Source organism: Eschscholzia californica, unplaced genomic scaffold (genome assembly GCF_041429995.1).
Source record: "Eschscholzia californica isolate CP2 unplaced genomic scaffold, dmEscCali1.0.p SCAF_2, whole genome shotgun sequence".
NCBI lineage: Eukaryota > Viridiplantae > Streptophyta > Magnoliopsida > Ranunculales > Papaveraceae > Eschscholzia > Eschscholzia californica.
This window is the reverse complement of record NW_028238309.1, coordinates 31,624,893-31,651,270: the sequence shown is the minus strand read 5'-3', so window position 1 is coordinate 31,651,270 and position 26,378 is coordinate 31,624,893. Positions and strand designations below refer to the sequence as shown.

Sequence of the window (26,378 nt, the reverse complement as noted above, 5' to 3'; positions counted from 1 at the left end):
CATAGTGGAAATCATCGTGCCGGTGTCGCCGTGGAGTAGGTCTCACCAACCGAACCACGTAAATATTTGTGTTCTGTTCTTGTTTGTTCTTAACTATACCTATTGCTTGTCTTGGATTACTCGTATTGTTCACATTAACCCCAATTGGCATAACAAGTATGTCTCTTTCAGTCAACTAGCATAATTAAACTGACCAAATAATTTTTTCCCAACGCCCAGATGTTGGTCAAATAATTCCCTTTTTTCGACGAATGCATTGTTACTAATGAATTCTCACAGCTCATTGGCCACTAATCTACAACCGCCTGTCGGTACCCAAGAATATTCAAGAAAACTTACAAAAACGTCATTACTAGCTACTACTGTGCCCCGATGGTACACGAATCGGATTACAAATATAACGAGACTAAACTCCGAATCAGTCTCTACGACTCTAAAAAACTACTCTCTAAGCCTCCACACTCCATCGACTTAGAGAGTGGGGACAAATTCTATGGGCCAAAATACATCACTAGGAGCGCCCCTAGAAATCCACGATTGATGGGCTTACACGGCCACCAAGCCCATGAATTAATAGCTCATGGGCCCGACCCATTTGTCTTTAGGCACCCCGAAGCAACGCCAAAATACGGAAGTACATCCAGCTCTAGAATAAAGCGGCCCGTCCTTACCTCTCAGCATACCAAAATACGGAAGTACATCCAGCTCTGATAAAGAGGTCCGCCCTCACCTCCTCAGACCTCCCTTTGCATATCTGTTAGGGAGACGTTACGGTCATTAAAGATGACAATATCCCGAATATACCCGTTAAGGGGTTATAATATCCATATTAATGGTGACAGCTCCGTGCGTTACCACATTCAAGGCAACAGCTCACCACAGGTAACAGTTGACCAAAAGGGACAGTTGACCACAAATTTCTTTATAAGGATCGGCTGATAATCGACTAAAGGATCCAATTACATAGAACCACACCCGACACCCAAATTCACCTGTAATCAACTAACCGCTTATTTTCTCTCTCACATCGATCACCCAAACCTCTAGCAGGCGATCAACGACTGCTACTACCACCTGATCAATGAAGACGAGTGATCACTCTCTCTCCCATCGACCACTTGATCAAACATTTGACGAGTGGATTTTCTCTCTCCACACGACTAAGGGGTGCAGGCACTTTATTTTACTCGACGACCAGAGAATTACGCAAGCATATACCCGTTTGTATCACCTCTTCTCCCAACAATCGTCTTGTTTAGACAACATATTTAACTCAATAACTCAATCTCCTGTCTATTATTCATACTTTGTCAAGCTTAATGACTTGACCGTCTGAGCCCCCTTAGGCCGTCACCATCCCGGTATCCTAGGGATCTTACGGTCGCGTGTTTTTTGCCTCTTTTGTCACAGATTAAACCCAAAGACGTCGTCGGTGCCCGCAAAATTATTAAACAGGTGAAGGTCCGATTTCCGGTCAACAGCCTGATTCACTTGGCTTCTTGACTCGCGATTTCTTACTCTCATAGCGGGTCGGTATGTGGAGTAATTACCCCTATTAAATCGTCATCCGTGAAGATTATGGGTGGTGCTTCCGTGCTAGGTTTTGTAAACAGAGCCGACAACATTTTTGCTTCATTAGCGTATCTCCGCTGCTCGCCCTTGGTGTTCCCGCTAAGTGTCGGGGCTCCACCTATGGTACTGATATTGCCTATTACCCCCTTGTGTTCCTCGGGTCCTTTGGCGACCTTTTTGGCAGAGGTGGAATGTGTGTTAGTGTCGAGCCCAGATCCAATTCCGCCTTTGCTCGAGGGTATTTTGTTTTTTTAATCGTAAGGTTGTTCCTTCTTGTAGTCGTAAGGCTGGTGCTCCTTTTTGATATATTTATCGAGCTCTCCCTTCCTTACGATTCCTTTATTAAATTCTTGAGATGCCGACAGTCATCAGTTATGTGGTCGTACCCTCGGTGAAAGGCGCACCAAGCTGTAATGTCCTTGAGACCGAACTCTTTCCTATAGCCGTTAGGGTTTAGGTAACTGTACTTTCTCCTTTGAGACAAGGATTTGTAGGATCTCTTCCTATCCTCTCGTTAGTTGGGTGAAAGTGGTGAAATCGAGCCTTCCTCGCCTGCTCGAATCTCGTTCTCTAGCGGGTCTTACCTCTTCGCGCTCTTTCCTTTTGAGAGGTTTGACCTCGTATGGGATGTTAGCCACTTCTTTCATTTTCCGATATTTTTTTTCTTTTTTTATGAATTGTTGGACCTTTTCCACTAGTTCTCCGAGGGTGTTAGGTTCGTTGCTTGAAATTTTTCACAGGATATCGTCTTGCCTGAGGCACCTTTTCGAGGCACTGAACGCGACCTTTTTGTTCGAGGTCCAGGATTTGCACCATAAGGTTCCAGAACCTTTGCCAATAATTTGCAAGGGACTCGCTCTTCCCTTGGACGATGTTGAACAAATCATCCGCTTTTCTTCTAATAAAGTTGTTGCCTCGTAAAGCGTCCCAAAAAGCCTGTGCTAATTCATCAAAAGCGTGGTAGGTTCATTAACGTGGCGAAGACTACACACCACACGTTTCGGTCAATTGTGCAGAGGTTCATTAACGAGACATAGTTATTGATGAATACTAGCGGGTCCTCCAAGCCATGATAGTTCTCGAGGTTGGGCCACTTGGGCTTCTCCGCCTCCAATATTTACTTACTAAGAGGTGGTAGGTTTATTACTGCTTTCGATGAAGCTCATATCTTTTCACACATCCTAGTTAGTTTTGCTACTTGATGTACGAGTATGTCGTTGATGGTCAGGTCATTCATGCATCTTCACCTTGTGCCTCGATGCTTTGGGATATATGACCGTTTTGGATCCAGTATTCCGACATCATCTAGATCGTTTTCAAGGTATAACAGGTCGAGAACGATTGGACGTTCAACGCCCTGTCCGGTCGAGAAAGCGCTTACTGGCGTGGAAAATAGCTCATGAGCTCGGTTCTTTATTGTTTTTAGCCTTTCCTTCACTGTCGGTTTTTTCCGAGCTGCTTTCGCGTTTTCTTCCGTTTTACGAAGGCTTTCTTGAAGTTGCCTCATCTCTTATTCTTTTCGCAACTGGTCAACCTTGAGTTGCTCGATTTCAGCCATCAGTTTATTTGAAGAAGGAAGTCTGGCTTGAGATCCTTCGGGAGTGTGGTCGTCCGAAGAAATGACTACTTAGAGGGACAAAAGTGATTAGTTTGAGGTTGAGTAAGGATTCGAGTTACCGAATTAATGATATTGCTGGAGAGAATCCTTCATTATAGCGCCAATTTCTAATGTCAAAAAATGACTTTCCGTTAATCAGTCAAGAAAGAGGGACTTGATGCATGACAACACCCGTTATTATAGAATATTCTGCTATCTTGATCGAGATTCCTTCCTCCTGCTCCTACTTCTTGCTCCTTGCAAACCCGGGGGAAAACCTGCAAAGGGTTCGAAAACCTCTCCGACTTTCGAACCCTTTGCAGGTTTATTTTTGGTATGATCTTCTTCTTCATCGATGGATTAAACCAATGGGGGCGGTTGTGAGAGAGAGCTAGAGAAGTCGTGAGATAGGAATTGTGGTAGAAAAAGGAAAAGAGATTGGGAAAGAAGTGTCAGGGTCCAGCAAGAAAGTGAGAGAGGGGAGAGAGCGCGCGTGAAGTTTTGAAGGTAGAGAATGGGAAAAGGGTACCACTTTTTTTTAGTAAAAGATCATCTTATTTTCACTTTTTTTTTTCTACGGAAAAGTGACTTTCTAACTTTTTAGCTGAATAAAACAACTGAAAATAGATTTTCAAACCCGATTTACCCGTGTATCAAACAAACCTTAAAGTATGTTGGAAGAAGAACCAATTTTTGGAGAGAGAAAAAAAATTTGATTAAGAGAAAGGGTCATGGGTTTGAAACTGATGAGTTTTTTGATGGCATTATCGTGATTTCCCGATATATTTACGACCTTTTCCGTTTTTTCCTATAACATTTGACAACTAAGGCCTGACCCTAAGAGCATCTCCAACCTGAGGCTGGAAATTCTCAAGGTCCAACCTCAGCCCACCATTAATAAAGGAGAGACGGAAGGCCCCAACTAACTGTTGGGGTTGATCCTCTCCAAATTATTATTATTTTTTTTAAATTTTAATTAATTAAATTTTAAAAAAAAAAAATCTTTCAAAAACTAACACATTTAATTTTCTTTTAAATCTAACAAAAACCCACACATTTTTTAAAACCCAACGTGTCGGTTCCCGAATAATTTTCCAACTTTAGAAAAAAATACTCCGTCCCAAATTAAGAGTCCACTATTCCTTTTTTAGAGGTTCCAATTTAAGAGTCCCATTCCTTATGCATCCTATAAAATCCCTTACTTTTCCATAAATACCCGTTCTTACATGTTTCCAATATATGGTGCACTAGTTAAGCTAATTAAGACATTTGATTATTTCCAATACAAAAACTTATTTTTCCAATGAACGAATACATTCTTTTGGATTAAATACCCGTTCTTACATGTTTCCAATATATGGTGCATTAATTGAGCTAATTAAGACATTTGATTATTTTCAATACAAAAACTTGTTTTTCCAATGAACAAGTACATTCTTTTAGATTAATCAAGTGCGAAAAAATTGTAATCTTTGAATTATTTTGAGACAAATTATTAAACAAATAAGGGCAAACATGGAAGAAGAGAAAGTATGAAATAAGTTGGATTCCCAATATGAGACTCTTAATTTGGGATGAAGGGAGTATTATTTCGAAAATAGTTCAAACAAGTGTTTTGTACATCCACAAAATTACACACGTTTTTCGCACACTCAAAAAAAATCTACACACATTCCCTACATGCACATATTTAAGGCCTCAAGAGAGGCTAAAGCTGAAGCTGAATTTTTAGAGCTGAGCGGAAGTTGAAAATTTGAGGTGAAGGGCCTGACTCCCGAGACAGACCGCGGTTGGAGAATCTCCATGGGCCGTCCTCGGGTTTCCGTTTCCCTCTACCACAGTCCACAGATATACTGCTCTTACTTTTTGTTGCATAGAGATACAGTTAGTAAGTTGAAATTAGGATTCGTTGTTATCTCGTGTTGCCAGATGCAATTAAAAAACAAAAAAAAACTGTTAAGAGAGAGAGAGAGTAGTGAGTTAGTGGGAAAGAGGGGTTTTAATCGTTTCATATGTGCCGACTTCCAGTTTGTTCAGAGAAGAGTTTTTTAGGGAAAAGTTAGAGAAATAGAGGAAAGAGGTCTGACATAGAGAGAGAGAGAGAAAATATGAGTAGCGGAGGGGTTAACACTACTACCGGCGGTAGAATTAATAACAATGGAATTTCAGCGATTCCATCGACATCAAGAAGAGTGGTACAGAGTTTGAAAGAGATAGTAAACTATCCTGATCTTGAGATCTACGCTATGCTTAAAGAATGTAACATGGACCCTAACGAGGCCGTTCATAGACTACTCTCTCAAGGTTTAATTTCTGAAGAAAAAATTACATCTTGTTAGATTATCTCTTTCATCTTCTAGGGTTTTTCTTTCTGATGGTATTATTGGAAAGTCTATTTCGTTTTTTTCGCGTCGGTAGTGCAAAATATATTCAGAGAGACCTGAAAAAGGTCGGGTTTTTATTATTGCGATTCGTTATTCCTTGTTTATACATGGTTTTGGTATTAGGTTTTTTGTTGTTCTTTTTCATTTCTTCTGTTATGGATTTTCTTTGTCAAAGAGAAATTAAACCTTCTTGGGGGTCAAACTGTTTAGGGACTGGGGATATTTCAGCATGAAGTCAGTGGTTTTTTAGTAAGATTGTGACTAGTAAAGGTTGAAGTCTCTTTAGCTGTGGTTAGGATTTTGGCTTAGATGTTCTGCTCTCATACCCAATTGGTAACTTGAATCTCGGTGGTAGTGGTACGTATCGGAATCCAGTAGGTGACTTTCAAGATGTTATGTAACTGGTTAAAAGATAGAAGGGCAATCGGTTGAACATCTTGAAGCAGACCCCGGCGGCAAATTCTATCAACGACATGTTCGAACAATGAGAGGGGATCAGCTGAAAGCAAAGAAGGTTGCTTGGGACTTAATCCCGGTCGCAATCATCTGAAATGTTTGGAAGAACCGAAACGACAAAATCTTTAAGGAATCAAACGAAAACTCAAATCTTGACGTGGATGATGTAAAAGGAACAATCTATAATTGGATTAGATGCGTCGAGAAGTTTAAATTTATTTCTTATGTAGACGTAGTTAGGAATTGGGAGACTTGGATACTGTGAGATAGCATGATCTTTTCTCCCCCCATTGTATAGTTTTCTTTTCTTTTATATATTGAATATAATTTTCAGAAAAAAAAGCAGACCCCAACACCACGAAACCCTGGCACATTCTTTCTCATTTTGTTGTTGCTGGGTACTTTCGAAATAGATTTAGCACACGATTTTAGCTTCCGGAAATTTAACGTCTCAGTAATGTGGCACTACCTAGTAGTCTTGCCCGTCTGTTGCTGAAATGGGTCCCAATACATGCTGCTGAGTTCTAGCAACATTCTACCTGCATACGTTTTTCGAGAAATGTAAGTATATGACGTGCCTACGTGAACACTGATGATGTTCTTGGCAAGAAAAATGGCTATCTCAGGGGCTACAAGCATTTAACTGTTAATTCTCAGTGTTTTTCTCTTGAACAAGGAAAGTTCTGTTTTGGATTATCATCATAAATATGTTTGAGACCATTAGACCATAAAACCTAAACTGTTTGTGTTGCACGCTGCATCATTATTGAGATATAAATTGTCATCTTACTTCAGTTAATAAATGGAACTTGAGAAATTTGAATGTTTTTCTGTCCATTTATTTTCAGATTATTTTACTCGTTATAATTTATAATACATTGTAACTTTTATCATAATTTGATTTTGCTCGTGTTAGTTTCCTGTTACAACTACTTTATACTTGTTCTTGCATACACCTTTAAATACGTGTGTTACCTATTTCCTGCTACAGTTTTATACTTGAATTCTGGTACTCTTTCATTAGATTCATATATAATTTATAAATGTTTTATTTGATTCATCTATACAGATACTTTTCATGAGGTGAAGAGCAAAAAGGAAAAGAGGAAAGAGGTTAGTGCGCGAAAATATATATTTGTTTGTTGTAGAAGTTCATAGGTCAATACTTTTCATATTGGTCAGTCTATGCATTTTGGATTTTTTGTTCAATTTATTTGAAATGATTCCAACAAATATGAGTAGTATGTCCTTTGCTAGGGGAGACTAGATTATATAAAGATACATGATAACATGAAAAGACCATGAAGGGGCACAATAATACACATACAACCAATGTTGTCAAATTGCATAGTGGCTTGTTTTCTACTCTTAAAAATCGAATGGTTAAATCGAATCGGGAATTGCCAAACTTCGAATTTGTTTTCATTTTCCAAGCTTTAAATGGATTATATTATATTAAAGTGTGAAAAAATTTACAACAGAATAGGTGTGTCGTATGGGATTTCACTACAATTAGAGGTTCTGAATTTACGTATGTTTAGCTTCTTACTTGGCTCTGATCAAAGGTAACCCAACCAAGCCCTTCCAAAGCTCGAGATGACACCCTTTACTTCCTGGAGGAAAGCCCAAGAGAACTAAGAAAGCTCAAAGACATTCTGGTTTGGTACGAACTTGCATTAGGGGTGAAGTAACCACATCCGTGTATATCTGGTATTGATACCGCAGACAAAATCTAATGTGCAAGGCGATATCTTGACTTTCGGATGTACACTGGAGGCTCTTCCGATGACCTAGTTAGGTCTACAATTAGATAAAGGCTATAGATATGAAGCCTTGTGGAATCTAAAGGATAAACCAGAACATCATGGCATAAGAGGCCTGAACTCTATCCAAAGGGGGTAAGTTTACTCTTATTGTATCTGTGTTATCTGCTCTCTTTCTCTACTCTCTCTCTACTCTATCCGTATAGGCATTTCAGACACCATAGACTAGAGGATGTGCAATATTCGTTGGGACGACAAGGATAAAAAAGAGGATGCAGTGGGTGGCTTGGGGCATTATATGTCAGGATTTAAAGTAGGTAGGGTAGGGGTCATAAACTCTAGGTATATGAATGATGCTCAACTGTAAAATGGATTTGGAGATTTGTAACAGCCCTATGGAGGAATATCATATTTGAAAAATATGGGGAAGACGAGGGTGGGTGGACTAACAATGCATTTAATAGCCCAGATGGATACGGGCTATGGCGAGGAATCCAAAATAGAAAGGTGCAATTCAATAGCATAACAAAGCGGAAACTTGGGGTGGGAAGTGTATTCAGTTTTGGTAAGATACATGGTGCCACACCATCAGCTTAAAAGTGAGATTCCAGGTAGTCTTCCACTTATCAACTATGAAGGAGGCATCAATATACCAAACTTATAGCACCAGCCAAGGGGGATAGGAGTATAGGACATACAACTAAGTAAGAATTTGAACGATTGGAAAATCCCAAATGCTCATGCAAATGCTACTTGAAGGGTATCGCCTCAAAGAATGAGGAGGATTCTGGAGTATGAAAAGAAGCCGATCCCCCTCGGCCATAGGGCCAACTTTGCTATGTTGGCCATTTGCGTACACAAAATCCCCACAGTGGATATGCAGAAGGGTAAAGGCTTTCAGATGGCAAGTAGGTGTATATTTTGCAAAGAAAGGGAAGAAACATTAAACACTTGTTCCTTCACTGTAAAGGGGCCAACCACATGGAACTACTTCACTGAGAGTGAAGAAGCAGTGGTGCATCCCAAAGTCAATTGATCACGCTATATATCAGTTGTAGCACACTTGAAAACCCCAGAGAAGTAAAATATATGGACTATAGCTATAATCGCGAGCCTATGGTAGGACATGGACAATAAGATGTTCAAATATTCAAACCCCACCAACATTATAGGAGTAGAAGATGTAAAAGGCTTATTGTTATATTGGAGCGGAAATAAGAAATTGGCTAAGTCACAATCCTGTCATGATTTTGTAAACTGCTAGGAGGCTATGATGATGTAACATAGCCCCAGTATTTTCCATGGACATTCCTTTTGAATAAATAGTAATTCAAAGCTTCAAAAAAAAAAAAAAAAAAATAACAAGTCCGATCCAACAAATAAAACCAGTTTCTTGGAGTCGCTTTAAGTGACTTCGCACCAACATTTAGGAATTGCCACCCTTGCTTACACGTCTCTCACACATGTAAAATCAAATAATTTCTTGTAGGAAATAACTAATACATAAAAGAAAATAAAGCGACATAAATGAAAGTAGCTCCTAATTTCAATCAGCAAATAGGACTGCAGAAGACGACATCATGATAAAACCTAGTTCTTAAAATTCAGTTGAAAATTTAAATTTCAGCTATAGACTGAACCATGGAAGTCCAAAGTCAATGTTTCTTGTTTGTTAGAGACAAGCAAGTGAAAGATAGAAAGGTCAATTAAGACAATAACATCTTGCTAATAAGTTAAACATCGTCTAATGCGGAGCATCTGATATTGGTGTATTCACTCGACCAAAGTATTGAAGTAAAGTAAAACAGTAGTGTAATTTTTATGAAACTTCGAATAAATATATATTAGTTGGAAAAGTTATATTACATGAAATATACGATATTCTACTACTATGTTATGACATTATGCTCTCCCAATTTAAAACTATATCATGATAAGAAAGAGGTTTAACCCCTTGAATATTCCTACTCCAACGATATACTAGTCTTTTGACGTCTTCTACTTGAGCTACACATTCCATATTTGATTCCTTGAAAATCATATTATTCCTAATCCTTCCATATGCACCACACTATGGCATTGGGATCATATTCCACATTTCCTTGCCCTTCTTCCTTCTAGATTTGGGCCACTGTTTTATTCCCTCAAGGATGGTTTCCGGTTGACACCAGCTAATCCTGCCTGACCTAATAAAATATTGACATATGTTATAGGCAAGATTGCAGTGTAGAACATGTGATCAGCTGACTTCCCTCTTCTTTGCATTGGATACACCTATTAACCAGTTGAAAGCCCCTGGGATTCCACTAGTCTACTGTAGGGAGTTAATGCATGCATGCAGCCCATATGGTGATGTTAGTGCCGGCGGGAACTGATTTCGTTCCATATGCTTTATGTATAGGGAAACCCTTATCAGACTCTTGCTGCTCTGCCCATCTATAAAAATTCTTGACTGATGGCATATCTCCTTCGCCATCTATCGACACTCTTGAGTCCTCATTGTCATTTGGTTTATTCCTTTCTAAGAGCTCCATGAATTTCATGAAAATTGGAATTTCTTAATCATGCGATCTTCTTCTGAGATTGATCTCCCAGGTGTTCCTGTTGCTATTAAAGGTTTGGCTCACTAAAGCATTTTTTGATGTTGAAATGTAATAATTTAGCGGATATCTATCTTGGAGCTTGATTGTCGAGCACAAAATAGCTTCCCAGAAGTAGATTTTCTTGCCATTTCCAAACTTCCACCTTGTGAGTTTATGGAGTTTCTCTACTCTATTCCTCTCCACACTCCACCCTCCGCACTCCACACCAAAACACTTGTTTCTTCGTACGCCTTATCCATTCCTGCTCCGACTCTATTCCTCTCCACACTCCACACTCCACACTCCACACCAAAACACTTGTTTCTTCTTATGCCTTATCCATTCCTGCTCCGATTCCCATACTTTTCTGTTATTATGCCTCTCCATAGGGGTCCTCTTTCACATTGGACCTCCACAACCATTTAGATAGCAAAGCCTCATTAATTACCTCTAAGTCCTTTATCCCTAGCCTACGAATCTTTTCCTCTTTGCATAGGCACGCTGCTCAGTGCATTCTTTTGCTTTTTGCTTTGTCATTCTAGAAAAATTTACACATCTTTCTGGCAATACTCTTGATAACTTGAGCATGTGCTTGGAATAGGGATAGGAAGTACATAGGCAGTGCTGTTATAAGTGCTTTCATTTGTGTTGGCTTGCCTCCCCTTGATAAGTTCCTATCTTTCCAAGCTATTACTTTGCAGTTAATCCTTTTTATAACAGAGTCACATAGGGTTGAGACTCTCTACCCTTGTCCCAAAGACAACAAAATCTGAATTTTTATAAAGACTAGTAAAAAAAATTAAGAAGATAGAGAAAAAGTGAGAAACGTGGATCTTGTTTGGATGGGAAGAGAACTTCAAAATCTACTTCAATCTAGTTAGGGAGAAGAAGTGTGAAGAAGCCGAATGAGCAAACCCCAAACCCACCTTTGTCGATTTGCGAAAAAAAAACAAGGGTCAGCTAAATAATCCCGACTGACCCGACTAGTCGACTCGGTCCAGCCGGGTCGAGTCGGGGACTAGGGTTTTGGCCCTTAGCCGAGTCAACAAGATGGGGATTCGGGAGTAGCCGACTCTGTGTTGTATTCTGTTGACTGAGCTTTCGCGTTTCTTCTCTCTGGTCTAGAACCTTGATCTCTAGCTATAATTTTGATGTCTGGGCTTTAAAAAACTCCAAATTTCTCTCTAGATTAGACCTTCAATTTATCAGTCTCATATTGCAATTTTTTCTAGAGGGTATTACCTTAGAGGGTTCCACATTTTCTTCCTTCCACTACTCTTATACTTGGACTTTGAAATCGTGGTGTTGAATCCACACTTCTAAACGGAAAGGACCTCTGTTCTCAGTAGAGAATTGGGGAGTGATTTCAAATGGATTGAGGTAGTATTATCTCCTCTACCATAGGGTACTTATCTTCCCATTCTTGATTCACTAAAAACGGTCCGATAAGCACATGACTAGCTCTTCCTGATTATTTTACCATGAGAAGCCGAATCCTTGCTTTTGTACATCCAACAAATTGTCCTGTCGATCTTCCTGATCACCAACTTGATCCTTTTCTCCCCCTTCTTTGTAAAGTTTGATATTTCCAGCTACCATAATCTCTAGAACTTTGTTTCTGTCTTCTCCCACCCTAAAGCCTGAAACTTCTGTAGCTTGAGCAAACCCGTCTTCCTTAATTTTATCTGCCGATCAAATCGTCTTGATCACCAACTTGATCCTTGTCTCTCCCTTCTTTGTCAAGTTCGATATTCTCAGCTACCATAATCTCTAGAACTTTGTTTCTGTCTTCTCCCACCCTGAAGCCTAAAACTTCTCTACCCTGAGCAAACTCGTCTTCCCTATTCTTATCTGCCCTGCTAGATGTTTCCTTGTGTAATAATTCAGAATTAGCCTTTATACTTTCCTAACGTCCCCATAGGTCCCCCTTTAGCAGTTGACCTAGCTGAAGAGTCACCTTTCTCCAACGTCCAAATTTTTCTATTAGAAGTAAGGGACTTCTTTACCCTCCTTTTCCTAGCACAACTCTTTTCCTTTGACCATTTGTTTACATTATTTACAGAGTAGTGTAATCTCATCTTGTTATAGCGCTTGTTGGATATAAACATCAAGTATATATATTTTTTTTGGAATATGGTAGGTTTAAGCATCAAACCTTGTACTAGTTAAAAAAAAGTTGATGTAAAAATAAATTCATGATTATTCTCAATGTGCCAGATCAAAGAGATATCAGAAATCCGACCGAGAGTTGTTAGTAGTACTTCGAGCCGAGGAGTTAGGGGTGGTGCAAACCGTGATGCTGCACGTGGTATATCCGCTCAATTCATCTCCACAAGTACGAATTTGTGGTCATTTTGTTGTATATTTATTTGGAGGAATCTGATTTAGTTTATTAATTCAAATGTTAAAAAAGAAATTTTATTTGGAGGAATCTGATTCAGTTTATTTATGGTACTGGGCTATATTTGGACTTGCCTCTGATTTCTTATTGTGCTAGAACCTGGAGCTCTGCGTGTTAAGCCAGTGTATAGAAAAGAAAATGGAGCAAATGCTTTTATGGGTTCTTCAACTTCTGCATCTGGTATTTTGGGCAATAATAGTAATCAACCCTACTCTCCGTATCGAAGGTTAGTTATATTCTTCAAACTGTTTTGAATTAGATGGAGTGATTTTCCAAAACTTCTTTACATAGTCTATAGCAAGGACTGAAATTTCAAAAAATGTGTCGACCGAAATTTTTCGGAATTGCACTCCAACGAAAAGAAATTCAACATACATAAATTTCTGACATCTGACACCAAATTTTGAAATTAATCTCTAAGGCTTCGATTGAATTATTTAGTTTCAACTATTTTATACCTTTGTCTCTTCTGTTCTTCCTTTCTGTTCATATCTGAAGTATTTCTTCTCGAATCTTCAAGAGATTATTAACTCTTATTCAGTTGATTTCTATTTCTAGTCTTCGATTTAGGATTATAATTAGTAATTCGAAAGAAAATCTAGAGAGAGAGGAGGGAGGAGCTGGTTTGAGAAACCTTTCGATTTTATGTTTCCGGTCAGAAATTTAGGGTTATAAGGGTTATTTTAAGGGGACACAAGTTTTATTACAAAACTAACTCTTGTTTTATTTTATATTAAACCCCTAATTTTAATACTTATTGCAGATTAGCCCCTAACTTAACTAGTAAGGAATATTAGAGTTAAATAACTCAATTTAGCCCCTAGCTTTACTATGCTATTGCAGATTAGGCCCTAACCTAACTGTTTTAAGGTTATTAGGGTTGGAGCATTCAATTTACCCTCTAAACTAACTGTTTTTACAGATTAGCCCTTAAACTAACTATTTTCATTTCCGTAGATTATGTAAAATTTCCACACACACCGTTTCCACTTTTGTACCGACCGAAATTTCCACCGAAACCGACATTTCATTCCTTGGTCTTAGGATAATAATGTTACATAAGACAGGTGTAGCATATGTAACAAAAGAATGCCTTAGTTACTGATTAATCATGAAATATTTTACTGGAACAAGTATTTGATGTCAGAAATTACCTTTAAAATTACCCAGAACAAATTAGATTTACTAAACGTTGTGAGCTAGTTAGTTAAAATTTCTTCATGTTGTGATCCTGATACCATTCGTTCATATTGGTTGCAGTGATACTGTCAATGTTGACAATAGAGCACCTTCAGTGGGTTCTGGTGATATCATTTCTTCGTCATCGCAACCTATTACAGGATATCAATCTGCTTGGGTGGGGGTCCCAGGTCAACTATCAATGGTTGAGATTGTAAAGAGGGGAAGACCTCAACCCAAAGCTCCAACCAGACCAATTCCAGCAACTGATCATTCCTGCTCTAAACGTAATGAACTTGCACCAAACGCTTCTTATCATAGTGTCGAAGACCCTCATGTTACTGCACCTCTACCAACAGAATTAAACCATGACTTCCCTTCACTTAGTGATCCTCCTCTTAAGGTTTCAGAGACAATCAAAGAGAGAGGTGATGCTGCAAGCAAGCATGCGTCTCATGATGAGTGGCCCTTGGCTGAACAGTCTCCTAGTGAGTCAGATGACTTGGTATCTGCTAACGATGAGGCATATGGTAAACCTTCTCTTGTCTCTAATGTAAGAGCTGATCAACATCGCAGTTCTCAAGCAGATGAGTTCCGAATAACAAAGGAGGATCTTAGTGTGGAGAACTTGGAGTACACTGGATCAGATCCGTCATCTTGTAGACATATCAGTGATGATGGTACTGGAGGCGCATCTCATTTTGATAATGACTCTTTCAATAACATAAATTCCTACCAGCCCCATGTGCATGCTTCTGACCATCAGGAAGGTAACTTCACATGTTTTTTTTATTGACTTGTGTGTGCTGAACCTATTTATATTTGTTTCTTGAAGATCGGAATTTTCTTATTAGATTTGAGTAGATTCTTGGGGGCATTGGTTGTAAAATCATATCTATAGGGAATATATGGATATCAGAAGAAAGAATATAACATTGCCAACGTGAAATGTGAACGATATCCCCCGTCTAACAGACAAAACCTTATTGGAATTGGGTTGGAGGATTATGCACCGGGAAAAAAACTATTTCTACATTTAGGTTTCGTGATGAATGGCTCTGGAAGTAACTCTTTCACAGTTCAGTCAGAAAAAGTGGAAAAGAAGTTAACAACCTTATGTAAGAGTGTAAGACTTTGTGTCGGTCCCTCACTTGCTTACTGAATTTGGAGGCCTAGGTTTTCTTTTTAATCAATTTGTCACTTTAGAAAGGGACCGCTATCTCTCTGACGTACGGCCAATGAGTATGTTACAATATTGTGTGGCACAAGGAATATAGCGGTGCGAGATGCTTTTTGGGTTGTGAAGTAGTTTCAACTGTTCTCCTAGAGACTATCTGATTTTCTACGGCAAGTATACGGCATATACATTTGTAGTGGACAATTTTCTTGTCTAGAAAACTTATCATCTTAATTTAACTAGTTATACAGAATATCTTGTTTTACAAAAAAATTAGGTAAGGGAAGGCTGAAGATTTTGCTTACAAAATTTAAAGTGTGGGTTACCACCCAAAAGGGGGCACTGAATCCCGTACTGCCTTGGGGGTGGGGGTGGGGGATATATATATTCTACTTTCCCTTGCTTCCTCTGTCTAGTATGGAATTGGTGACAACTCGGGGCGTCCCGTTAGTATAACTCTGAACCAAACAGTTGGTACATTTTCTTCTTTACTTTTTTTTTTTATTGAAATTCTTGAATTTTAATTGATGCGCTTGCCTGATCTTAGTTGGTTATTGATGATGTTGCTGTAGCTGTGCAATCCGCCCCAACAGATTTGTATCAACTAAATTTAGAGAAGGAGCAACCAACTGAGGCCAAGCTGGCTGTAAAGATTCCAAATCACCTGCAGATTTCCAATGCAGACTGTATGGGTTTGAGCTTTGGAAGCTTTGGATCTGGTATCAGTGCCACATATCCCGGGGCATTTGCATCGAAGTCCCATGAAATTACTTCAGAGAAGGAGGTTTCTGCTCAACCAGATGCATCGTCAATTAGCCACTCGGAGATCATGTATTACTCCTTGTCTGTATAATTTGATTCCTATGATAAAATTTCATTTGACAAGGCAGAAAACGCAAAATAATTCAAAAGATATACATAATGTGGCCACTTGTGCCTGTCTCTATATGATTGTCGTGCTTCGTGTGAACTGGTTATGATTTTATAAAAATGTATTCTCGCAGAAATCCTGAATACTCCGGAGATGAGCAGTTCAGATCCACCTCAGATGGCAACGTGGATCCTAGAATTGACACTGGTACAGTAGATTATGATACACCTTCACAACCAGAGGTCCTGAAGCAGGAAGCTTCTGAAAATATACGTGGACATAACTACAGCTATGCAACTTCTTCTCCTGGTTACGGATATGAGAACAGCATACAACCAAATTCCGCGTTCTCTTATGCATATTCAAATGCTCAGATGCCGAATGCTGTCCCCTTTCCAAATATGATGGTAATAATCTTCGGATATTGTTACATGCTCCAACGTAATTTATTTTCCATGACAGTTATAACTCACGGTATTTCTATGGACGCACTGGTTTCAAGAACCTCGAACGTTGGTGTAGTGTAACTAGGGTTAGTAAATTAGTAACTACAATTTACTGACACTCCCTGACCAGTTTATTGTTGTTACATTGTTCACTGTTATAATTACTAATTATCAATGTATTTGTTGACAACAAATGAAATGGCATGGTGAAGGAAAACTAGAATTGTGTGATGATTGAAATTAGGGGTAGTAGTTGTGATCTGGTTTTCCAGGGCCCTGCCCATGATTTATCATTTTTTACTGTCTAACTCTTCAAGTCTCTGATTTCTCTGAAACCTACTCACTTCCTTTCTTGTCCAGCATCCATTTACGAATAGTTCATTGCCATCAATGGATCACTCTGCTGTGAGGGAGTCTGATGTTCAACCGTCATCTTTCCCCGAAACACAGTCAATGCCCACAAAATACAGCAATACAGTGTCTTCCGTTAGTGGTCCTACCATTTCAATACCGAAGGTACCTTTCTCTCACACTTGTATATCTTTTCCTCGTTGTACGTGCTTAATGAATCTCTTGTTGCTTGAATCAGTTCTCTCAATGAATTGAATGGGTTCAAATAATATTAATATTGCTGGTTTAATGTAGAAATACTAAAACTTTGCCACATTGTTTTGGCAGCTGATATGCATGTCAGGTCATCTATAGAGTATTATGAAATCTATTTTCTCTCTTCCTCTTTTTCCTTTCCAAGGCTGAGAAAACATCAGTATCTTAACCACATGTTGCCTCGTTAGTTAATATGCTTAGAAGCATATATGACCAGCTTCCTTTTGGTTGGATTTCCAGCTCGTAAATCACCTTGAATGGATAGGGAAATTTTAGCGTTGTCGCTGAACACCTTGACCTGCAAACTGTCCTGTTCCTTTTCTGAGATTCTAGTTATATTTTTTTTTGAAACTCTGAATGAATATATTAGAGAAAATATATTTACAAGGCAGACAGATAGTTGACATACAGACTTGTTACATCATCCAAGCCTCTAATCAAAGAGTAGAGTTATATTCCTTACTGATATTGGATAAATCTTGTGAAATGTTATATGGACTTGATTTTAGCAGGTCCTATTTATATTCCTTACTATTGGATGAGTCTTGTGAAATGTTATATGGACTTGATTTTAGCAAGTCCTATAATGTCTTTTTTTCATGCCATATCCAGACATTGGCCGCTGGGGCTTTCAATTCTCATCCCGCACAGCAGAACCTGACTGGTGCTAGCATTGCAGCTCCTCCACATCTACTGAACTCTTACCCGCCTATGGGACAGTTTCCATTTTACTCTATGCTGCCAGCAAGTTACCCATATCTGCCATCTTACCAGCAAGCATATGGGAATAACAGCACGTACCCTCAGGCCAGTGGTGGCATCAAATACACAGTCCCATCATTTAAAAACGGTGTTCCTGCCAGCAACTTTGCCCCATCTGCTGCTAATGTATCTGGTCATGGAGGTTTTGGAGGTTCTAATATTCCTGGAAATTTTCAGCTAAGCCAATCTACTAACTCTACAAGCTCAATCCCTCGCTACGAGGATCTTCCAACCTCTCCGTACAAGGATAACAGTCAATGTCTTCCAACTCAGCAGGTAAAATCGTAAAGCTCCACTTCGCTAATCTAATTCAAGTTTTATTATCTTTTCGAGTTTGTGTATGCAATATTAAACAGTTTTCCTCCTATTGGCGGTTTGCTCTGAGGTATTGTTGGGAGGCATACGCCTCGATGCATAAAATGATCCATCCACTCCGAGAAGAGAAATAATGGCACATTTGTGTAGAAATAAATCACGACATTTTCTTTACTTCCCTATGATAATATAAACAAAGTATTAAATTTCCGACCCGGTCTATATTTTGGTCAACTTGGAAATAAAATAATTCGATCCATGTGAACATAAATACAAATTTACCGAAGTGATGGAAATGTTAAGCAAATGATGAGAATATATTACTTTACTCCGACAATAGTTGACTTGACGAAGTACCACAAGGAAAATTAGTAGCATTTTGTCAAGACTCTTCTGTAAATTGTAAGCTGGTATTTCTAAGCTTTTAAACTCGGACTTGGCTTCGGATTGGCCTTGGGTTGAGCCTCAATCAAGGCCAAGCGGAGCCAAGTTAATCGGCGAGTTACTTGTAGTAAATATCAGATTTTACATTTTTAAGTCCACTCTTTTAGGTAGTTTACCTAAAAGCTGCACTATAACAGTTATAATGCTGTTTGCTTAAAAGCAGCTGTTTAACAGCTGCCTTTTGCAGCCCTTCTTTCCGTACAATGGAAAGAGTAAAAAACTGCAGTTCCCTTTCTTTTTACAACTCGTTTTTCTTGGCAGCTCTTCTTTTGCAGCAAATGCAAAAGGACACAAATGATTAAGAAATTGGTTGTATGTAGTTTCCAAACTAAAAAGTCTAGAGAAGATTGATATGAGATAAGTCTAGAATATGTATTGATTATTTTGTAAGTTCCAATGTGGAACTCTCTAGGCCTTGGTAGTTGGGCTAAAACCTCTAGTATCAATAGCGGTGTTTTGTAATGTATTTGATAAAGCAAAGAGAAGCAAGAAAGTCAGAAAAAAAATCAAGTTATCTATCAATTATAAGACAAAAAATAAATATCCATAATAATCCTTGCACCCAACAAATTTGTAGCAATCACATGATGACATCATACATATCACAAGATTTATGGAATTTGTTGATGGATGTAATGAAAAAGAAGGCTAAACAATAGCTCCCACGGGATAATTCTGTAAGGGACTTTCAATGCTTTGACGAAGTTATTCTTATCAAGCTTCAATTATAGTGGAAAGAATTTGATAATTGGCAATGAAGGAGGGTGAAACTATTCCACAATTTTCATCTTGTATCACTGAAATTATTGACAAATTAAAAGTCTTGGAGATACTATTGAAGATAAAAAGATCGTCCAAAATATTGTTCGAAGTCTACCACAAAAACTTGATCATGTGTAGTAGCAATTGAAGAGTCCAAGAATTTATCTTTTCTCTCTTTTTATCAACTAATTAGTTATCTTGATGCTCAAGAAAGCAGAATCAATAGATATCAAAGTAGTCCTGTTAAGCACGCATTTCAGTCCAAATTAAATATCTTAGAAAATAGAGTGTCGAAACAATCAAGAAGAGGATGTAATTTTTTTTTCAAAAGAGACGATCTTTTAAGGAACATCAAGAAGGACAAGGTTCTCTTCAATCTCAAGAAAAAGAATACAATTTAGGAAAGTTCTTCAACACAAAAAATTCTAATGTAATTCCACCCCTTATTGTTTCAGTGGCAAAGGAGTTGGTCATGAATCTGAGGGTTATTTTAAATGCACAAAATGCAAAATTCATAATCATTCTCAAACAGATTGTTGGTTTCAAAAACGAAAAAGTGAAGCTAATTTTTTTTGAAGAAAACCAAGAAGCTAATTGCATGAACGTTGACATGATCTCATCAAATATTTGGTATTTGGATATCGGATGCCACCATCACATGACATGAAATTAAGAATTATTTGTAGAACTTGAAGAAAATGTTTCTACTCAAGTAAAGTTTGGTGATGTGATGTTCTCTGTGTGCCTGATATAACACAAAATCCCTGAAGTTTTGGGGAGCTAACGAGGTAAAACCACTCTTTCCATTTTGACAATGGATATGGTGAGGTTGTTGGTAAGAAAAATCAAATCTCACTGGGGCTACTATTCAAATGACTCTAGAAAATGTTTGATATCTTATATTGCTAAGTGTGAGAATGTATTTTTCAAAAGTGAAATTGATATGGCTTATATCTGCATTGGAGATATGGTCATGATAATTGTAGGGGTCTAAAATTATTAACAGATAAGAATATGGTTGTTCAAATGGCTCCAAATAATGTTTTCTATCTTATATTCCTATCCTATGTGTGAGAATGTATTTTTCAAAAGTGATTATATTTGGCATTTGAGATATGGTCATCATAAGTTCAACAAAAAAAAAGAGATATGGTCATCATAATTGTAGGGGTATGAAATTATTAACAGATAACAGTATGGTTGTTGGTCTTTTTTACGTTCGAAGAAACGATGAAATTTATGAAGGGGGAATTTGTGAAAAAACGCATAGGCTTTTATTTCCGAAATTCTCTTCAACAACATGTGTGTACACCACATGAATTGGTACATGTCGATATTTTTGGACCAACAAAAACACATTCACTTTATAACAAGATATATTTTTTTCTTGGTTGTTGATGATTATACAAGATGTCGTGGATCTACTTTCTTGAACAAAATGGGATTTGGGGTGTTCTTCTCAAAGTTTTGGCGGTTCTTGAAAGAGAAAAAAATTGAAGACTCTCAGAAGAGATGGAGGCAGAGAATTTATTTATCAACCTTTCATGAATTATCCGTTGGTTATGTAGTCCAAAACAAAATGGTGTAGCTGAAAGGAAGAACCAGACTATTCAGAAATGGCTCAAAGCATGTTGAAGGGAAACAACCTTTTAAACTTTTTTGAGCGGAGGCAATTAAGGCATCTGTATTTTTTTTAAATCGGTCTCCAACAAAGCTGTCCAGGATATTACCCCATATAAAGCATGGTGCAGAAAAAAATCACAAGTAAATTTCTTCTGAATTTTTGGTTGTTTGGCATATTTTCACATTCGTTTAAGAAAAGAAAAATTTGATAAAAAGGGTGAAAATTTCATCTTCATTGGATATAGTAATGAACCAAAAGTTATTATCTTCTTGATCCCATCACAAATGATTTGGTAATTTCTTAAGATGTCATTTTTTTATGAGATGGGATTATGGGACTGGGGAGAAAGTTCTCAAAATAAAAAGAGATCATAATTTTTCCAAATGAATAGTAATCAAGAAGATCAAAGTCCTTCATCAAATTATCCGAGAGGCCAAATTGACGTTTTTACCCTCATATAATATCAAATGACATTTTACCCTTTTGTGGTCTGAATGACGTTCTTACTTTTATCTTGTAAAAATGGTATGTTTACCCTTTTATATCCGTACGTTGTCAAATTTACATTTAAGTAACAACGTGACACAAGGTTAAATAACAAAGTGACACAAGGTTAAATAATTTTACAACATGGCACAAGGTTAAATAACAAAGTGGGTGGATAGAAATTCAGAAGCTTGGTCGAGAGAGAAATTCAGAAGCTTTTCGAAGAGCTTCAATGATCTTTAGGAAGCAATAAAAGAGTTGGATAAGGAGGAAAGCCAGAGCCTGTCTCAACAAGAATTTTTATTCCAAGAAACTCCTGAAAGCTGTGATGGATAAGTTGTTTAAGCCTTGAGGAAATCAGTATGAGGCAAAAGTCTAGGACGCAATGGTTGAAGGCAGGGGATAGGAATACATCTTACTTTCACAAAATTATCAACTGCAGAAGAAGAGGAGATTAGTAAAGAGGCCCTATCTTATTTTAGTAAGCTGTATGAAGAACCTCGCCTATGGCGCCCAGGGTTGGACAACATGCACCTTCCTTCCTTGTCTGGTGTAGAAGCTGAGCTCTTAGAAGCGGATATATCAGAGGAGGAAGTGTTGAATGCAATTAAGGACATGGCTAAGGGTAAGGCGCCTGGGCCGGATGGCTTCCCTATCTCATTCTTTGTCAGGGTGTGGGACATCATTAAGACTTCCTTGATGGAGATGATTGCTGAGTTCTCAGAAGGGGCTTTGTTCCACTGGAGATTAAACCACACCTTCATAGTTCTCATCCCTAAAACTCAAAATAGCTCTAGATTCCAGGAATACAGACCAATCAGCTTGGTAGGGGGAGCTTACAAGATAGTGGCGAAAGTCCTGGCCATGAGGTTGGCAGGAGTTATGGGTAGCTTAATTTCTCCCTTCCAAGGAGCTTTTGTGAGTGGAAGGCAGATTTTGGATGGAGTCCTGATAGCCAATGAACTGATAGACTCAAGAAGGAAAGAGAAGACTAAGGGCCTAGTTGTAAAAGCTGATTTAGAAAAGGCCTATGATAGGATTAGCTGGGACTTCCTGTATCAGGCTATGGAACGTATGGGTTTGGCTATAAATGGCGTAGTTGGATATACTTCCTGTATCAGGATGCAAACCAATTGAGGACGTTGAGGGACATACTCATTTGGTATGAGATAGAATCGGGGATTAAGGTAAATATGCAAAAGTCATTCATTTATAGTGCCACTAAGGTAGGTGAAGGTAATATGAACCAGGAAATGATTAAGGAATTCGGGTGCCAAGTGGGATCTCTTCCCACTACTTACCTAGGCCTACCTTTGGGCGAGAGATACAAGTCTAAGAAATTGTGGGATCCTGTCATGGAGAGGGTTAACAAGAGGCTAGCTGCCTGGAAGGGACACCTGCTATCAAAAGGTGGCAAAATCACTTTGCTAAAGTCAGTTCTTCAGGCTTTGCCCACTTATTACCTGTCCCTTTTCTCTATACCCAAAGGTGTTTTGAAGGCAATTGATAGTAAAATGTGCTCTTTCTTATAGAACACAACTATGGGTGGTAAAAGCATGCACTGGATGAATTGGAAACAGGTTAGAACGAGCAGAAGCAAGGGAGGTATGGGGGTGAAGAACCTGGGGTACATGAATCAAGCCCTCCTTACTAAGTGGCTCTGGAGGATGGATCAGGAGAGGAATCAACTGTGGCAGAGGGTTATTTTCAGCAAGTATGGTCAGAGTAGCGACCTTTGGGTAAAAAAATGTAAACAAATAACTTTCGGATGTGGAGTTTGGAAAGGCATCATAGCCAATCTGAAGGTCTACCACATCATTACAAAATGGGCCCTGGGCAACGGATTGAAGATACAATTTTGGACGGACATTTGGATTGGCTCGAACACCTTAAGAGCCAGCTTCCCTGATGTTTTCAGGCTGTCTTTGAGGCCAGCAGCTACTGGCCAGCTTCACTGCCAGTAATACTTGGGATATAATAATCAGGAGAAACCTAAATGACTGGGAGATGCAGCAATACGTTCAGCTGCTGCAATTCCTCCAAGAAGTGAAACTCTCGGATGATCCGGACTCTCGAGTATGGTCTAATGCGGAGAATGAGCCCCTCTCAGTTGCAAACTGTTATAAAAGGTTGGATACAGATGGCATCCTCCTTGAGCCTTGTGTTTCCAAGTCAGCATGGATTAAGGCCTTGCCACCGAGGGTAGGCTTCTTTGTGTGGGCTATTCTAGTTCGCAAAGTACCCACAGTGGATGCCCTGAAAAGAAGGGGATTTCAAATCCCAAATAGATGCATTCTATGCAAGGAAGATGAAGAATCGGTTGATCACTTATTCCTCCACTGTAGGGTGGCAGCCAGTATTTGGAACTATTTTGTCAAGTTATTGGCAACCCAGTGGTGCCCCCTGAATCCATTAACAACATGCTTACTCATTGGGACGGCCTGTTCAAGAGGAAACATAGAAGGGAGGTCTGGCAACTAGTCCCAGCCGCGATCATATGGAGTATATGGTATGATAGGAATAACAAAATCTTCAAGGAAAAGAACCTAAACTCGGTCGTGGACATTGAGGATGTTAAGGGTGTAATATACCCTTGGGTTAGGAGAATTGATAAATTTAAGAATGTATCCTATATAGATGTAGTAGTTAATTGGGAGGCTTGGATGTCGTGAAACATCACTTATAAGCCACCCACCCACTTGTACATAGTTTTCTTCTTAATATATTCAATCTAAGTTTCAAAAAAAATAATTTTACAACGTATGGGTAAAAATATAATTTTGAAAACATAATGGTAGAAATGTAATTTAGACAACATAAGAATGAAAATGTAATTTTGGCAACATAAAAGTAAAAATGCCATTTTGACTACATAAAAGTAAATAAAAAACTATTAATTGAATATTATATTCGTATAAGTTAGTTGTCAACCAAATAACAGAGATCGTAATTTCACGGAATAATAAATGGCTACCAAATGAAAGAACTCTTATTTCCACAGAATAAATTTCGTAGAAGACTTTTCATGGAACTCTTTTATTTTCATGGAATTATTTCTCTGATATCAGACACAACCTTAGAGTTCAATCATTAGTTTTTCTGTTTCTTCTCCTCTATTTTAAAAGAGATTATGTTTTATTAAAGAACTGTTCAATTTCTAAACACAAAATTGAGCCAACTACTGACTTGTCGAGTCTCTGACTCGGGCGAGTCAGCAAAGTTATTCGCCAAAATCCTGAACTCGGGAACGTGGCCAAGATCTGCTCGGGCTACCCCTAGCTGGAGCTGAGTTATTCCGCCTAGTCAGCCAGGTTTAACAACTTTGGATATTACTAAAATTATCTTTATTAGACATATATACTTAGTAACTATATGTGCGTTAAAGGAGGTATTATATTTTTTGAAGTTTTTGCCAAAATGTTGAAAATTTCCATTTTCCATCCAACTAAAACAAAACCTTACAGGTTTTCTTTGCATCATGTCAACTAGAATGACTGAAATAATGAAATATTTATAAGGATTCATATTGATATTTTCTTAGTCATTTTCTCCAAGTTTTGTGCGAAATATACTGTTTGCAGTAATATTTCATTATTTTGATAATTTCGGTGGAAATCATGAAAGTAAAATTTCTTTTTTATTGGGTCTGAAATTGAAATATACGGTAGAAACTGCAAATGCCTTCTTAAGTGTCCAATGAACAAAAATGTATCTAAGTGTGTCATAAACTCCAAGGCATATAATTTTGTCAGCTTTTTTGAAACTTTGAGTGAATATTCTGATGAAAATGAATTTGTAGCGTAGGCCTTTGCTTTTAGATTACATGTTATGTAATTACTTAAAACACTCTGAAAGTTAAAACATAATATTTATATTCTCCTATATTTTCCATTTTAATGTCTTCCACTTTTTCTTAAAATACTTTTCTATATAAATCATTTTTTTAAAATTTTATACAATTGTGTGTCAATGTCTATTGTGTATGCCCCTAACGGACTATTAGGGCATAAGCCTCGCATTTGAAATGTCTGTGTTCTTGAGCTTTTAGGTTCATATGGTTTGAGGCAAAATGGACGAGTCGCCCCAAGATGCCCATCAAGGCATCCGTCTTGAACAATATTGAAAACGTTGTTCCACGTTCTTCAAGTTTTACTTGAAAAAGCAGCGAGATTTAATAGCAAGAGCAGAAATAAGTATAAGCTCCATTCTGTTGTATTATATACTAAAAGCTTCTCTTCGTCTGAAGTTGCTTCTTTGTTTTCATTAAAATTCAAGTTTTGTGTTTTATGTTGGCAGAACGACAATTTGGCTCTATGGTTACAGCAAGGGGCAGGGTCGAGGACAGTCGCGACTGTTCCAGCAAGTCCATATTACAGTTTCCAGGGTCAAAATCAGCAGCATAGTGGGTTCAGACAGGATCAACATCAACCTTCACAGCACTATTCAAGTCTAGGGTACCCTAACTTTTATCTATCCCAGACAGGAGTAGCACAAGATCAACAGCAACTTCAGACCCAAAACGATGGAAGCCTTGGTGGTTCCCAGGTTCAACAAGCTAAGCAATCAAAACAGATCTGGCCGCACCCATACTAATCGTGCCTCCCCTCCTTGTTCATGATGGCCTCGTTTGTTTCATAGGGGTCAGTAAATTCATGTTCTTACTGCAGGATGTACCACGTATGATGTTCAATTTTTTTTATCTGATCATCTGTAGTACAAAAAGTATCTTGGATGGTTGTTACCATCCTGTAGTTTGAGAGGTTGTATTCTAGCTGTCTAGTTCTTAACGTAGGACCATGTTTGCTAATTTACTTTGGTTGGCTTTTCTCATTTTTCACGATTATTTTTTCCTCCTTTGCACATGAACATAAGTGTTATCTATAAGTAATATAATTAAGCTATCAAATCATTTTCTTTCATTTTGATTTTTGAGGTCTTAAATGGCTTATAA

General features: G+C 38.2%; 1 protein-coding gene across 2 annotated transcripts; it reads left to right on the top strand.

The window, feature by feature from the left end:
* Window positions 1–4,891: 4,891 nt before the first annotated feature.
* LOC147557414 (uncharacterized) lies at window positions 4,892–26,346 on the top strand. 2 transcript variants are annotated; one of them, XM_086658276.1, is made up of 10 exons: window positions 4,892–5,473; window positions 7,079–7,122; window positions 12,572–12,689; window positions 12,852–12,981; window positions 14,016–14,704; window positions 15,684–15,942; window positions 16,116–16,389; window positions 16,789–16,944; window positions 17,647–18,072; window positions 25,724–26,346. In XM_086658276.1, the coding sequence occupies exons 1-10, from the start codon at window positions 5,278–5,280 to the stop codon at window positions 26,018–26,020; spliced, it is 2,589 nt and encodes an 862-aa protein (XP_086514402.1). In that variant the 5' UTR covers window positions 4,892–5,277; the 3' UTR covers window positions 26,021–26,346. The 2 variants fall into 2 exon arrangements, with proteins under 2 accessions (XP_086514402.1, XP_086514403.1); XM_086658277.1 differs by having other exon boundaries at window positions 5,094–5,705; window positions 5,808–7,122.
* Window positions 26,347–26,378: the final 32 nt, after the last annotated feature.